The sequence below is a fragment of the Scylla paramamosain genome, chromosome 35 (assembly GCF_035594125.1).
Source record: "Scylla paramamosain isolate STU-SP2022 chromosome 35, ASM3559412v1, whole genome shotgun sequence".
Lineage (NCBI taxonomy): Eukaryota > Metazoa > Arthropoda > Malacostraca > Decapoda > Portunidae > Scylla > Scylla paramamosain.
In genome coordinates this window covers 12897051-12914163 of record NC_087185.1, presented here as the reverse complement: position 1 = coordinate 12914163, position 17113 = coordinate 12897051, and the positions used below count along the sequence as shown (strand labels likewise).

General features: G+C 38.9%; 1 protein-coding gene and 1 long non-coding RNA gene across 3 annotated transcripts in view; one reads left to right on the top strand and one right to left on the bottom strand.

Moving 5' to 3' along the window:
• Positions 1 to 3609, top strand: part of LOC135090446 (uncharacterized) — a 45160-nt gene extending 41551 nt beyond the window's left edge. The window contains exon 4 of the long non-coding RNA XR_010261913.1: positions 2700 to 3609. This is a non-coding gene — a long non-coding RNA (uncharacterized LOC135090446). The remainder of the gene's footprint in view (positions 1 to 2699) is intronic.
• LOC135090667 (hemicentin-1-like) overlaps positions 1 to 17113 on the bottom strand; it is a 168270-nt gene that overhangs the window by 139926 nt on the left and 11231 nt on the right. Inside the window, exon 2 of one of the 2 annotated variants that reach the window (XM_063987624.1) lies at positions 13368 to 14804. In XM_063987624.1, coding sequence (XP_063843694.1) covers positions 13368 to 13992 — 625 coding nt within the window. In that variant the 5' untranslated portion in view covers positions 13993 to 14804. Of the gene's footprint in view, positions 1 to 13367; positions 14901 to 17113 lie in introns of those variants that run through there. The other variant, XM_063987623.1, reaches the window with a different exon arrangement.

Below are 17113 nucleotides of genomic sequence, written 5' to 3'. Positions count from 1 at the left end.
ACTGTGATATGTATTATTTTCATGATTTATTCTTGTGTGTACATATATATTTTTTTCTGTATTTTCTTTTGTGGTTAAATTTTTTTCTGCATCCTTTTTTTTTTATCTATTCTATATTATTATGCATTCCATATATTTGTTTTATCTTTACTTTATCTTTGTATATTTTGCTTTTTGTATGTGTATTTTTTTTATCCTTACTATAATTTGTATCTTTTTATTTCATCCTTTTTTCCTGTTTCATCTCATCTTTTTATATAGTTTTTTTTTTCCATCAGAATTTTCTATTTTTTTTTTTTTACGAGTGGAAACTTTTGGTAATAGTCATAATATTTTCACTTTTCACATCTCAGCGAATTTTTCCTTCTTTTTTTCCTGGAAAGTTGGAAGTCGTTACTTGTGAAGGACAATTACACTAGTTTAATGTTTATTGCGCAACAGTGTTTGGTGCGTGTTAGCAGACTCGTGTGTAATTGTTAACTGTGAAATTCTTTTAATATTTTTCTTGACTTTACGTATGCTAGTGTGTGTGTGTGTGTGTGTGTGTGTGTGTGTGTGTGTGTGTGTGTGTGTGTGTGTGTGTGTGTGTGTGTGTGAGATCTTACTATTTCTGTTTACTAGTGCTGCTGCTACTACTACTACTACTACTACTACTACTACTACTACTACTACTACTACTACTACTACTACTACTACTACTACTACTACTACTACTACTACTACTACTACTACTACTATTACCACTACTACTACTACTACTACTACTATACCACATTTTCATATACGACAATAACAAAGACAGCAAGGAAGGCAACAAGAAGAAAAAAAAACCCTAGTAAAATTCTCTCTACCACAACAACAACCAGTATTATATTCCTCGCGGTGTGTCTTCCTTCATCCTTGAGAGAAATACAAAGAAATTCCGGCGTACTTTATTCTTATTGCTACATATATTTTGTCGTGCACTTTCCTCTCTCCAGTTTGCATTTGTCTGTCTAACGATTGGAAGTCAGAGAACCGTATCTATTGCTATTTGTTCATAGTGATGTATCTCTCTCTCTCTCTCTCTCTCTCTCTCTCTCTCTCTCTCTCTCTCTCTCTCTCTCTCTCTCTCTCTCTCTCTCTCTCTCTCTCTCTCTCTCTCTCTCTGTGCTACGTGCTTTCCTCCCTCTCTCCCTTTCTCTCCCTCTACTCTCACACAACATGCAAAGCCGAGTACAAGCTAGGATATTTAAGGCAAACATTCTCTCTCTCTCTCTCTCTCTCTCTCTCTCTCTCTCTCTCTCTCTCTCTCTCTCTCTCTCTCTCTCTCTCTCTCTCTCTCTCTCTCTCTCTCTCTCTCTCTCTCTCTCTCTCTCTCTCTCTCTCTCTCTCTCCCTTGGGCAGTATGTGTAAAGGGTGAATCTGCAACGTTCTTACTTTTTATATTGCCTGTACCAGTAGTCTCTCTCTCTCTCTCTCTCTCTCTCTCTCTCTCTCTCTCTCTCTCTCTCTCTCTCTCTCTCTCTCTCTCTCTCTCTCTCTCTCTCTCTCTCTCTCTCTCTCTCTCTCTCTCTCTCTCTCTCTCTCTCTCTCTCTCTCCAAAGGAAGTTCATTATGTTTACGATGATAAAGAAATTGTACCCAGATTCATAATTAAGGCCAAAAATATCTGATGATAATAGTAATAATAATGATGATAATAATAATGATAATAATAATAATGATAATAATAATAATAATAATAATAATAATAATAATAATAATAATAATAATAATAATGATAACAATAACATTAGTAGTAGTAGTAGTAGTAGCAGTAGTAGTAGCAGTAGTAGTAGTAGTAGTAGTAGTAGTAGTAGTAGTAATAGTAGTAGTAGTACTCCTCTATGCTCCTTGGAACTTGATTATTACTGCAGATGAAGTATTTATCAACATCCTATTTATCAATTTCATCAAATGAAGATTATTAAATAATGACTGCGGTTGTGTAATTTATCAAAAGCTTAATATTTAATCCTTTAACTGCTGCGATCCTCCTTTGTTAACTTTCAGAGAGCCTAAAAAGTGTATGAACATGGAAGAAAACGCTTAACTGAAGGCTAATTCTATCTTTTGTCCAGAGCTATTTAACCCTTTGCCGATGACTGTGTGTGTGTGTGTGTATGAATGAATGAGACAGACAGGCAGAACAGGGGGGACAGACAGGCAGACAGATAGGCTGACAAGCAGAATAGACATCTCAACATATTTGATTGATTTAAGTAACCTTTGCTGATTTATTGAGCCAAAATATAACAACAAGTACTGGAAGATTTAACCACTCGGTCATTCACTTCACTCGCTGTCACTGGTGTCTTTTGAAATTATATCCTTAATTTGCAACACAACACTTAACTTGAGAATTCGCAAGTCAGAGGTGAAGGCTGTAGCACAGGGATGATATGGAAACTTAATCTTTACACCGTTCTTTTTAACTCGATAATTTACAACAGTCATAAGTTAAGATTATAGTACAAAAATGCCTTAGATGGACTGGGAAATTTTGTCTGGTAGCGAAAGGTTTTGAAAGTTTTTGAAAGTTTGATATAGCATGCTAACTCCTCAACACGTTTAATTTTTTGCCTGGTAGTGAAAAAGGTTTTGAGAGCTTGAGATAGAATGCAAACTCCTTAATACGTTTAATTTTGTACTAATAGTGTTTATTCTTACGATTTCAGAAAACATAACAGCTGCGCACGCACGCACGATACGGTCTCCACTGAACAGGTGGGTCTTATAAAACAATTGTATCTCTCTTTCATATTTTTGTATCTGTGTTATAATTTTTCTCCGCGTACTCCTGCTAATTTGGACATTCACGCCATTACTACTTGTTATTTTGTTGGTATTCGTTTTCAAGCGGGTCTTTTCGTTATCAGTATGTGCTATTGTCGTCATGCGAGTAATCATCCCATTTTTATACTTTTGTTAATGCAAGTAAAAAATAACGTAAAATAATTATAGACTGATTCATTACCTTTAATTCCGTAATCATGGGAGCATCAATTACCTGCAAACAAAGTAGACAAAGTAGAAAATTGCTTATCTCGTCATTTAGTACAACAGGTAAAAAAAAAAGAGTATTTATCTGCGTTATTTTATTTTCATTTTGCCTCATGACACTTTTATCTCGTCCGCACCAGGTGTTTCGCAGGTAATTCATCTTTAGGTTGTGACTTCATAAGAGAAAGAAATGGCTTAATTAAAATTCATAATCCAATCATCTGTCACCTCTTTGATGATGCAGGAATGTGATCTGTAGTCACACACACACACACACACACACACACACACACACACACACACACACACACACACACACACACACACACACACACACACACACACACACACACACACACACACACACACACACTATTTCTCTCTGCTTACTACTATTCAAGCCTCTCTTTTCTCCCCTCTCCCTCTCCTCACCTTCCCCGCCCTCCACCTCCCCTCTCTATTCATTTATTATCGGGTTCGGTATATCGGCATTTACTTTGTCCCGGTACCGATTTATTGGTGCCCGTTCGTCTCCCACGGAAGATACCGTCATGCCATGTTAATTGAATTTTCAGGACTGCGACATTACTCGAATTTTCCCGCCCCGTCCCTCCCTTCCCTCCCTCTACGTGGATGAACACAAACGTGGATGAGAGAGAGAGAGAGAGAGAGAGAGAGAGAGAGAGAGAGAGAGAGAGAGAGAGAGAGAGAGAGAGAGAGAGAGAGAGAGAGAGAGAGAGAGAGAGAGAGAGAGAGATGGACTGACGGGGAAAGGACATATTGAAAAGAAAAGAATGTAAAGGGCATGAGAGAGAGAGAGAGAGAGAGAGAGAGAGAGAGAGAGAGAGAGAGAGAGAGAGAGAGAGAGAGAGAGAGAGAGAGAGAGAGAGAGAGAGAGAGAGAGAGAGAGAGAGAACAGGAAGTAGAGGAATTAGAAGGAGAGAATTAAGGTGTTGCATCTGTGCCGTGTGGGAACGAGGCAAGATTTGAAGGTGAGCAGGGAGAAGGGACTGAGAGAGAGAGAGAGAGAGAGAGAGAGAGAGAGAGAGAGAGAGAGAGAGAGAGAGAGAGAGAGAGAGAGAGAGAGAGAGAGAGAGAGAACTGTAGGGTGGATGCAGGAAGGAGGTGGAGGTATTAGAGACTAATGAGTGAGATCTGAGAGAGAGAGAGAGAGAGAGAGAGAGAGAGAGAGAGAGAGAGAGAGAGAGAGAGAGAGAGAGAGAGAGAGAGAGAGAGAGAGAGAGAGAGAGAGAGAGAGAGAGAGAGAGAGAGAGAGAGAGAGAGGATATTGAACTAAAGTATGACTGACACAAAGGGAGATATGAAAAGATTGATACAATTGTTTTGAATAGAATAATGGACGTTAATGAGAGAGAGAGAGAGAGAGAGAGAGAGAGAGAGAGAGAGAGAGAGAGAGAGAGAGAGAGAGAGAGAGAGAGAGAGAGAGAGAGAGAGAGAGAGAGAGAGAGAACACATAACTCTTCATTTTCTCGTTCAATCCATTTTCCATTGATTTTATTGTTGATTAATTTCTTTGTTTATCCAGCCGGCGAGGAAGGGCCGTTCATGTTTGCTGCTTTGTTTGCTTGTTTATTTGGTTGGTTGTTTGCCTGTTAGCGGGACCTGTTTGACGCCCCTCATAAATCGCTGTTTGTTTAGGAATAAGTGTGTGTGTGTGTGTGTGTGTGTGTGTGTGTGTGTGTGTGTGTGTGTGTGTGTGTGTGTGTGTGTGTGTGTGTGTGTGTGTGTGTGTGTGTGTGCGCTGATGGTGGTGATGTTACTGCTGCTGCTGCTGCTGCTGCTGCTGCTGCTGCTGCTGCTGCTGATGATGATGATGATGATGATGATGATGATGATGATGCTGGTGCCACTATTGCTACTACTACTAGTACTACTGCTACTACTACTACTACTACTACTACTACTACTACTACTACTACTACTACTACTACTACTACTATTGCTACTACTACTACTACTACTACTACTACTGCTACTACTACTACTTCTACTACTACTGCTACTACTATTACTAATATCCCTCACAATCGCGGATGATGAAAGCGGGTGACCTACTCACAACATTGACAACGAGACGACACGATGGAACTCCAAAAGCAATATACAACATTACAACCATTTTTTTTTATTGGAAACATTTTACATTTTCTTATCGTTTTTTTCTTTTTATGGGAAACATTTTACATTTTCTTATCGTTTTTTTTTTTTTTTTTTTTGTTGTCTCCCTGTCGCATTTCATGAAATATAAATGGAGGTTGAGCTTTATCATGGAGGCTTTAAGTAATATCGCTGTACAGGGAGGCAAGTAAGCTGTCAGTTGGAACTAATCGAGGTACTACATAGAGTCTCGATTCTCAGCTTTCATTTGTACTCCTCTTCTCTTACCTTTTTTTTTTTTTATAGCATTACACAAAGCGCGTAAAAGGAGGTTATGCTTTTGTCACAGAGACCTAGAAATCACGCAGCTCTGTTGGAAGATCAGATAGCATTCTGTTTGAACGCGTTGTAATATTCCCTGTGGCAGATATTGTACTCTGAATCAGAGTAACCTCTTTAAAACGTTTTATAAATAGTCGTTTGTCTCTCAGAATTGTATGAAACTAGAGACTCAGATTAATGACAATTCGTAATTCATAGAATCGAGTAAAGTAATCTAACCCCAAGTATGAATATAAGGAAGCTACGAGGTTCAGAGTAAAGCCTCATCTCAGTGGCCTTGCAGTCCCAGTAAGGTCGTCACAGTGTATAGGTAGACGCAAATTAGCATCCATAACAAGGCGCGGCACTTTTCAAGCCCGGTCACTTTTGGTTTGCACGCATTACTACCTCAAAACAAGTAATGCGATTTGTGTAATTTATTAAAAGGTCTTGTTGGCATTAAGCGCCATGACATATTCATCCGTCTTGCCTCTCCATGAAGTATTAACGCGAACTCGCAATACTATTTCATGTGGTCAGTTACGCTTAATATTCAACAGTTACCATCAGGAGGCGTTGTAATGGCCGGAAACGAACTGAAGACCAGAGTGATTGATGTTCAGCATTCAGTGTTTGGCGGTCACTTTTGGAATACGTTGAAAGAGCTGTGACATGAATGAAACCCAACGGATTGAACGTTTAATCTTATGAAATATTTTGTGCTGAAAAGATGAAAGAACAAATGTAACCTTTTCTAAAATCTACTGTCACTATTTAACCTTTACTCTTAGCAGTCGGTGTAAGTACTGTGAAAAGACTGATGAAAGCTTAATGAATTTGGACGAGTAAAGTTTCCCTAAAATATACTTTCAATACTCAACAGTTGCTCAGGATATGTTATAAGCACCGCGAAAAAAAAAAGAAAAGAACAACAAAAATACGTATCCATGATGTAAACGTCTGATATTCGTCACTCAGGAAATCCCTTAAGGTAAAAATATAAACTTTACCAAACATCCGCGTTCACTATTTAACAACCACATTTAGGAAACATTTTAGAAGCAGTGAAATAACATAAGACAAAATATAAACTCCCAATTATCCAGGTTCAGTATTTATCAATCATTCAGAAACGCTCTAAGTGCAGTGAAATAACTGAAAGCAAAAATATGAACCCTACCAAAAATCTGCGTTCACTATTTAACGATCACTGTCAGAAAACATTTGAATTGCAGTGAAAAGGCTTAAGACCGAAGCTGTACGCAGACTTCCCAAAATAACATTCAATATTCAACGTTCAAACTCAGTAAATATATCAGGCGCCGCAAAAAGCCTAAACACTAACCGTATAAACTTCCCTAAAATTACGTGATACAATAATTTGCGTTCAGTGTGCGTGGCTTTATTAATGTTTTCAAGGGGTGTGTGTAGCGTGGCCCGACGGCTGCGTGGGGGGGAAGTGAGCCTCTGTCGGCCTGGCTAGATACATAGTCTATTTGCACAAGCCCCATGCTGTCCACTGCGCTGCTAAACACACAGGGACGCTCCATAACAGCTTGGGGAATAGAAAAAACACGCCGCTTACGTGTTTTGAAAGACCCACGCCAAAGATCGCGACCGTCAGCTGGTGTGATGCATATTCAGCGAGTCAGGATATAACGCTCCATTATCCTGTGTGTGTGTAGTGTTATCTTTCATTCATTATCGCTTATACTTTCATTATTGTCTAGACTGTATTTATTTATTTATTTATTCAGTATGTTTGGTTCAAATTTTCATTATTCATTTATTTATCACTTATTAGATAGTGTTCAGCGTGTTCTCGCAAAAAAATATATATATTAAATTCACTACGACCTTAATAGAAGATAAGTAAAGCCATCTCTCTCTCTCTCTCTCTCTCTCTCTCTCTCTCTCTCTCTCTCTCTCTCTCTCTCTCTCTCTCTCTCTCTCTCTCTCTCTCTCTCTCTCTCTCTCTCTCTAGGTCAAGGCACTGATATCTTTCGGAGTGGCTTGAACATAAGGTCAAGACATCAAGGAAAGGAAAGGAAAATAAATTAGAAGATAAGATTCTCTCTCTCTCTCTCTCTCTCTCTCTCTCTCTCTCTCTCTCTCTCTCTCTCTCTCTCTCTCTCTCTCTCTCTCTCTCTCTCTCTCTCTCTCTCTGTCCAACACGAGCACAGTCGCATCTCTCCTTTTTCCCTTCTCACTCTCCCTCTCTTTCATTCTTTTATTTCCTTATCGCTTCTCTTCCACACTCCCTCCCCCTTACATTGGAAACTATCTTCTCTTCTTTTTTTACAAACTTTCATTTTTCTTGGTTCCTCTGCATTTTCTTTTCCTTCTGTTCCCTTGCCTTTTTTTTTCCTCTCTTTCTATTTTTTTATCAATACTTTTTATTCTTTATAGTTATTCATGCTTTCCCTGTCCACTTTCATTCGCTTTCAGGAATTTGGGTTAAGTGGAGAGAGAGAGAGAGAGAGAGAGAGAGAGAGAGAGAGAGAGAGAGAGAGAGAGGAGAGAGGAGAGAGGAGAGAGAGAGAGAGAGAGAGAGAGAGAGAGAGAGAGAGAGAGAGAGGAAAAATATCATTACTTAAAATAAAGTTAAAGATTCGTTTGATTTGGGGACAAAAATAATCTCGCTTAGAAATTAATGGGAAAGTATTGTAATTTTTTTTCTCTCTCTCTCTCTCTCTCTCTCTCTCTCTCTCTCTCTCTCTCTCTCTGGCATTTAACTTTTATCTATCTATCTATCTATTCATCTATGTATCTATCTATCTATCTGTCTATCTGTCTCTCTGCTTTTTTCTGCCTATCTATCCATCTATCTATCTATCTATTTACCTATCTATCTATATCTATCTTTTCTATTTATTTATCTATGTATTTATCTATATCTGTCTGTCTATTTATTTATCCTCTCTCTCTCTCTCTCTCTCTCTCTCTCTCTCTCTCTCTCTCTCTCTCTCTCTCTCTCTCTCTCTCTCTCTCTCTCCCAGGTTTGATTTTCTTCGTCGAGTAGCCCCGCCCCTCACCCTCCCGCCCCGCCCCGCCCCCCCTGACCCCGCCCAATCCCCGCCCACCTACCGCGGCCCATCCACCACGCCTTTTCGCTCCGCCCACTCCCTCCCTCACCCCCCTTACCTCCCTCACCTCCCAGCGACTCTCCTCACACCTCTTAAATGCCTCCTTTCCCCCCTCCCCCTCTTACTCCTTCGCGCCCCTCCTCCTCCTCCTCCTCCTTTACCTCTTCTCTCTCATATCCTCCTCCTCCTCCTCCTCCTCCTCCTCCTCCTCCTCCTCCTCCTCCTCCTTTACCTCTTCTCTCTCATATCCTCCTCCTCCTCCTCCTCCTCCTCCTCCTCCTCCTCCTCCTCCTCCTCCTCCTCCTCCTCCTCCTCCTCCTCCTCCTCTTACTTTTCCTACTTCGTCTTTTCCCTTCAGCCTCTCCTTTCAGACTCTCTCTCTCTCTCTCTCTCTCTCTCTCTCTCTCTCTCTCTCTCTCTCTCTCTCTCTCTCTCTCTCTCTCTCTCCCCTCGCCCTCGCACTTTTCTCCTGTTTTCTTGTTCTCTCTTTCTCGTTCCCGTGTGACATTTTCAATATCTCTTCCAATTCTTTCTCCCGTACATTCCTTATTCTCCTCCTCTTCCCCCTTGACCTTCCTGTTTTTATTTCTTTCTCTTTCTCTTTCCTTCTCATTTCCATTTTTACCCCCTCCCCCCACAAGTCCATTCCTTGTCACTGGACTGCAGGTGTTCAATGGAGGAAGAAAGAAGTGGAAGTAATTTGGGTATCATTTAGAGTGATGTAATTATGGTATTGATGTTATTATTAATACATACGTAGCTTTGGTATTGATTGATTAAGCAGGCGAGTACTTACGTTTTTTATTAATATTCTGTTTGTGTGTGTTGAGAGAGAGAGAGAGAGAGAGAGAGAGAGAGAGAGAGAGAGAGAGAGAGAGAGAGAGAGAGAGGATCCATAAATTGTAATAAAGTTTTTTGCTGCTGAAAAATATCTGAATCATGGAAGTAATTTAATCTGCAAATATCGTCAATGTTTGTTATTGTTATTGCTGTTCTTGTTATTGTTATTATTATTATTATTATTATTATTATTATTATTATTCTTATTATTATTATTATTATTATTATTTTTTTTTATTATTCTATCATCATCATCATTATGTAAGTTTTGATCTTATTTTATTGTTTGTGTAATTATCAGCGAGCCTTTTTTGTGACGACGTAAACTAAAAAAAAAAAAAACATATATCTGCTGTTATTTGAAATGAGAGAGAGAGAGAGAGAGAGAGAGAGAGAGAGAGAGAGAGAGAGAGAGAGAGAGAGAGAGAGAGAGAGATAGAGAGAGAGAGAAGCCAACCCATTAAGCTTTTATGAAAATTTTTATTATTCCGTTATTGTGAGCCTGGCTACGATGAGTAAATATCTGTTACATTTTATTGCAGGATACAAATATTTTTCCTACTTTTTTTTCCCATTTTTAATCCCTCGGAACAATAATATGATTAGTCTTCCGTGGTGACCGTTTTTTGTTCCGCCTGTACCTTTTAGAGTGAGTGACGGGCAAAGAAGAGAAGAGTGTTACGTGGCTTGTGAGTTTAGCGAGTCAATGTATTAATGCCGCGGTTATACGTATATTGAAGAGAAAAATTGTCAGGGTTATACATTGAAAAGAGTAAAGGTTATATTATGTTCCTGCGGTTAAAATTTGGTGTGTTTAGTTTTGTTATCTTCGATTTAAAGATAGATGGCATATATTTGGTTCAGCTATCTTGGCAGACTTGACAAGTAATTTTTTTCTTTTTAAAGTAAAGGTTATATACATTCCTGAGTTTCAGATATGGTGATTTAGTGATTTTTGGTGTTTTATTTTCTTCGTTGTAAAGATAAATGGCTGGTTTTGGTTTTGTGTTATTAGCAAATTTCGTTAGTAAGAAGTGTTGTCTTATTTATTTTTAGGAGCTATTTATCTTCTTATGGTTAAGCCTTTATATATCGTATGATTTTGGTGATTTATAATCTACATTTTTATTATAAAATGTCGATTTGTATATTTAACTAGTAAGATTTTTATTTTTCAAGCAAAGTTTGTATATGTTCTTGTGGTCAAGATTTTGTGCATTAAGTGATTTTGGTGTTTTATTACAATGCTTGTAAAAATGCATGGGTTATTTTAACTTTTATTTTATTTGGTAGATTTAATGAACAGGAAAGGTTGTCTAATTTATTGTAAAGTAAAGGTTATATAAATAGCGATGGTCAGAATTTTGTATTTTAAGTAATTTTTGTGCTTTATTGGCTTCGTTGTAAAGACAAATGGGTGATTTCTGGCTGTGTGTTATCACCAGATTTACCCAGTTGTAATTTTTTGTTATTTATTGGAAAGGTTATAGTAAACTTACTTCAATATGTTTTTTTTTCTTTTTATATTAACGTGTTTATGTTCTTTATTATCTTCATTGTAATGATAAAAGGGCGATTTTTGTTTACCTTGTTTTGTGTTACTGGAAGATTTAGCGAACAGGGAACGTTTTCACGGATATTCGCTTCAAAGCGCCACGGTGGCAAATGTATTTTGTGGTAAAAAAAAAAAATGTAAATGATTTGCTATTTTCGTTGGAAAGACAAAGGGACAACTTGTGGTTTCGTGTTCGTGACAGCTTTACGATCGGGAAATAATGTCACGGCAATTTGTTAAAACATAGCAGTTATATTGAGACACTTCTCTGGTAAAATAAAAATAAAACAATGAAAATAAATAGATAAAAAAATGTAGTCATGTAGCGAATTTAGTGAAGAAAAAGTCATGGTTATTTACTAAATGAGTTGTAAATTTAGTAAATTAAGATTTTTTTTTATCGTTATTCTGTACTTTAAGTGACAGATGCAGCGGAAAAACAAATGTCATGACTGAGAAGCAAAGGTTATATTGCGAGATTCCCTTGGTAAACACTTTGCTTTATAGAATTTAGTGAATCAAATAAGTTGTCTTGTTTGTTAGTGAAAAAAAAGTAAAAGCTACGTTAAGAATTCCCTGTCTCCGTTTGGTGAAAATATAATTGTATTATAAATAGGCAGTTTAGCCGCGTTTGTGACAGTGTAAGAGAAGGTTAGGTTGGCTTGCATCGGGATGGGATAGTCATAGCTTCAAGGGAAATGATTAAAGGCCATATTCAGAAACTCCTGTGATGAGAGATGACTTATATTCCTTGCTGGCTTCCCGGTAGAATGGCATGCGTGGGGCTGGAGTCTGGAGTGATGAACGCACAATGCACACAGCCAGTCGTTTATTCTCCCTTGTATGTTCCGCAGTAAACAATTCCTGGAAAACCTCCTTTGCAAATTCCACACGATTTTGCCAATACTATTTTCCATTTTGCTAAGCTCCCCAGTGTGACCTAACTCCGCGTAACTTATCATGAGGTTATTGCTGCAGGGAGTGTTGTGGGGGACGATCGCGGGGAGTGTGACGCGGGCAGCCTGGCAACACCTGTGGAGGAGGCTGTCTTTGTGTCCACCTTGCCACGGAGGATACTTTATTTGTGCTTCCTTTTTTATTAAATGAATTATGTATTTATTTCTTTATTTGTGTTTTTTGTTTGTTTATTTTGTTTTGTTTTATTTTTTATTCATTTTTGTTTTGTTTCAAGTTTCATGATTTACTGCTCATTTATTTCTTTTGATTTATTTGTTTATTTATTTATGTTTTTTTTATATATTTTTTTCATATATACTTATTTAATTGTTAAAATTTCTTTTTTGTTTTTCTTGTTATCATTTTGTTATTATTATTATTATTATTATTATTATTATTATTATTATTATTATTATTATTATTATTATTATTATTATTAAGTATTACTACTGCTACTACTATTATTATTATTGTTTTTGTTATTGTCATCATTACCATCATCATCATCATCATTATAATTTTATTTCAATTTTTTTCTTTTTTACTATTTTTGGCATGAAAGAGCCGGAGCTGTGCACCGAGGCAGCGCGTTATGTAATGCGTGACTTTGCTTCTGAAATTTTACCTTTTCTGAATTGGAAATGAGGAAAGGAAGCATGCGCCACTCTGCTTCATTTTACGAGAATATTACCTGCTATCACATTTTCCCTCTCCCTCGTGTCCTCTTTACTTTTCTGTGCTTTGTTTCCATTCCTACCCATCCCCATAATAGTATAAATCATGCACACTAACCCATAAAAGCACCTGTCTTATTTTTTTTCTGTTCTCCATTGTTTATCTTTCCGTTTCCCTCTCCCCTATTCTGTCTTTCTTTTTGTTATGAAATGAAAGAATAATAACAGATAAGGAAATCCTGCACACTAAGTCTTGGAACCTTTTGTGTTTTTATGTTTTCTTTTTTTTTTTTTTTTTTAGTTATCTATTGTCCATCTTTCCATCCCGTCCTGCCGCTATTTTGTCTTCCTTGTTGTTATAATGGAATAAAGGAATAATAAACAAGAAAATTATCATGCACACTAGATCCTGAAAACACCTGTCTATTTATTTATTTATTTATTTTACTATTTTGTCCATATTTCCGCCCCGTCCCACCTATTTTGTCCTATTTTATCTTTCCTGTTATGATGGAATGAAGGAACAATAGACGGGAAAATCATGCAACTCCTCCAACTGTGTCTATTTTTCACTCACTGTCTGTCCTTCTGTCGCGCCCTTCCCCTCTCCACTCTCCTGTCTTGATGAGGGATACGTGATGAGGAAGAAAAATGGATATGGACCTTACTAATATAATCCTTTCGTTTCCTGCCCTCAAATGTCGCCCTGTTCTTCCACCATTCATGCATCCCTTCCCTTCCACCCTTCCACCCTCCACCGCTGCCTCACCTGTGTCCCTAATTAGCACTCACCTGATGCTGTGGAGAGGAGGGAGAGAATCACAGCAGCGCATAAAGGTGTTCCACATGGTCGTCTCTTGGTACCCTCGCTAATTACTTCTTCACTCCTCTTTCTCCTCCTTCTCCTCTTATATTTACTGCCTCCTTCCTTCAGCATTATGAGCGGCGTCTCCTCGTCTGCTAACCACGTGCTATCATCGTCCTCTTCACTGTTATCTGATTCCGGTGATGGCTTCGTGAATTCCCGCTGCTCCCTGTCTGTGCCACACGAGCAGGGAGGCACAGCAGGACCCAGGAGCCTCGTGTCTGCTGTGTTGAAGTCTCCTGGCGTCCCCCGCGCGGCCCACACAGCGGAGGGTGGCTGTGGCGTGCTGTGGGGACGCTGCTCTGGCGTGTGTGTGACGGGGAAGGGAAGTGAGTCTTGACTTTCACCAGTCGTAATCTCTTCTCCATCCTCCTCCTCCTCCTCCTCTCCTTCCACCTTTCTGTCTAAAGGAGAGTCGGAGCGCTTATCAGAAAGGGAGGAGGAGGTGGTGGTGGTGGTGGCGGCGGCGGTGGTGGTGGTGGTGGTGGTGGAGCGGTGAGGAGAGGGAGGGAGAAATCCATTGGCGGCGGTGATGGTAGTAGAGGTAGACATTGTGATCACTTCGTATTTCGTCTCACACTTATTGTCTCTGAGTTCGTGTTGATATATGGAAGTAGTTTGTGTTCGCGTTCACTGGTTCCTTTTAGTGTTCCGTGTCTTTATGAACAACCAGTCTTTCTTTTTTTTTTCTTTTTTCTGTTGGGTAAGACGTTAAACTTTTTTTTGTTGGTGTTACTGTGTTTCCTGATAAATTACACACGTTATCCTTTTCCTTCTTTTTCAGTGGGACAAAACGCTAGCACTGTTTGTTGCTATTGGTCGTTTTTATGCACCGCGTTTCTTACTTTTTTTTTTTTCTCGGTCTAGCAAGGCGGTGATCACTTGTCTACATTTCTGTCCGTCAGTTCGTGAATGAGCGGCGTTTCTTTAATTTTCAAGTTTCGCACAACGGATGTCACTTATTCTATGCTATTACTGTTCGCTAATGTGTGAATCAGCCACGTTTCTTTTATTTTCAAAGTTTGGAAGACGGGAATCACTTATTTTACACTTGCTCGCTCGTGAATCAACCGCTTTTCTTTAATTTTCAAGTTTCGCAAGACGGCAATCGCTTATTTTGTTGTTACTGTTCGCTACTGTGTGAATGAGCCGCGTTTCTTTAATTTTCAAGGTTGGGAAGACGGCAGCACTTCACAGCACGCTCGCAGCTAGAAGGATTACAGCGCTGCGTGTGTCATTCCTCGCGTATATTTGTTTCCAAGTCACCTTCCGTCATTTACTATTTTGTTTCGCTCACTCGGGTGTATTTTTTTAATAACAGGGAATTTCTCCGGACAGATCCACTCACTCGCGCCCAGGAAAGTCTTGGGAAAGCAAGGAAAAATAATAATTGCAAGACAGCTTTTTCAACTATAAGGAAATCTTTTTTCTTTTTTTTAGGCCGTATGTGTGAAAATGTCTTTTTATATATATATTTTTTTTTAGCGTGTGTGTGTGTGTGTGTGTGTGTGTGTGTGTGTGTGTGTGTGTGTGTGTGTGTGTGTGTGTGTGTGTGTGTGTGTGTCGGAAATCTCAGAGAGGAAAACAAAATATTAAGTCGGAGGGGAACATTTAAAGGAAGGAAAATATAAGGAACTTTGACAATATACATGTGACGCTTGAGAGAGAGAGAGAGAGAGAGAGAGAGAGAGAGAGAGAGAGAGAGAGAGAGAGAGAGAGAGAGAGAGAGAGAGATCACTGGGATAATGACTGACAGACGGAAAAACAGAAACAAACAGACAGAAATAGACACGGATTTCTCTCTCTCTCTCTCTCTCTCTCTCTCTCTCTCTCTCTCTCTCTCTCTCTCTCTCTCTCTCTCTCTCTCTCTCTCTCTCTCTCTCACACACACACACACACACACACACACACACACACACACACACACACACACACACACACACACACACACACACACACACACACACACACACACACACACACACACACACACACACACACACACACACACACACTAACCCCCCTCCTTTCCTCCACTCCCCTCCAAAAAAAAAAAAGGATAAAGAAGAGCATCGGAGTGGAAAGCAATAAAAGAAGATAAGAAAAACATCCAGCGCCTCAATTTAAGGAGGGAAAATGGTTATATGGGAGGAAATAACTACCATAGGGAGAAGGAAAAGATATGAATATTTCTTCTTCTTCCTCTCTGATTGATTACCAAGATGGATGCCTGACTGACTACTGCCTGCCTCTCTGCCTGATCTTTTTTTTCAAGCCTTTATTTTTCTTTCTTTCTTGTTGTCATTGTTCTGGTCCTTACTTCGTTCACTGTTACTGGTTGTTGTTGTTGTTGTTGTTGTTGTTGTTGTTGTTGTTGTTGTTGTTGTTGTTGTTGTTGTTTGTTGCTGTTGCTGTTGTTGCTGTTGCTGTTATTTTTCTTGTTGTTTTCCTTCTTTAGCTTCTCCATTATCTATTTAATTCTTTCTCCTTTTCCTGTCACTGCTACTGCTTCTTCTTCATCTTCATCTTCTTCTTCTTCTTCTTCTTCTTCTTCTTCTTCTTCTTCTTCTTCTTCTTCTTCTTCTTCTGCTTCTTCTTCTTCTTCCCTCCCTTTCTTCCGTCTTCTAATTCCCTTTATAGTTTGTAGGGGTGAGTAACCGATTTATTTTATGTCTCTCTCTCTCTCCGTCTCTCTCTCTCTCTCTCTCTCTCGTCCTCTCTCTCTCTCTCTTCCTCTCTCTCTCTCTCTCTCTCTCTCTCTCTCTCGCTCTCGCTCTCGCTCGATCGCTTGCTTTCCTTGTGTTCCTTGTGAAATGAAAGAGAGAGAGAGAGAGAGAGAGAGAGAGAGAGAGAGAGAGAGAGAGAGAGAGAGAGAGAGAGAGAGAGAGAGAGAGAGAGAGAGGTTTGTACTTATTCACTTTTCCTTTAGCAACGTAAAATAAAATGTAGTAGTAGTAGTAGTAGTAGTAGTAGTAGTAGTAGTAGTAGTAGTAGTAGTAGTAGTAGTAGTAGTAATAATAATAATAATAATAATAATAAATAATAATAATAATAATAATAATAATAATAATAATGATAATGATAATAATGATGATAATAGAAGTAATGAAAAGTACTTGGATTCTTTGCACGTATAAAATCATATTAAACACCAATATCGTAAAAAAAAAAAAAATAATAAGTCAAAGAAAGGAAAAGAAAAGTGGACAACAAAGACGAGGAGAAAAATAAATCATAACTAACACGCGAAGAGAATGGGAGAGAGAAGAAAGAAGAGGAGGAGGAAGAAGAGAAGAAGAATGAGAGAGGAAAAGGGAAGAGTAAATAATGTGACTGTTTTAAAGGCACAAATGGATATAATATGATGAGAGAGAGAGAGAGAGAGAGAGAGAGAGAGAGAGAGAGAGAGAGAGAGAGAGAGAGAGAGAGAGAGAGAATGACCTAATAATAGCAGATGGTAAGGGCAGTTGGAGTGTCCAGTTTCTGCGTATGACAAGTAATTAATATCTAGTTCTCTTCCCTCCTCCTCCTCTTCCTCCTCCTCTTCCTCCGTCTCCATTCACTTCTCTCCTCCTCTTCCGTCGCCGCCTTCTCCTCCATCTCCCTTCCCATCCATTCTACTCTCCCTCTTCCTCATCCTCCTCCTCCTCCTTGTCTTCCCTCGCGACCCTCT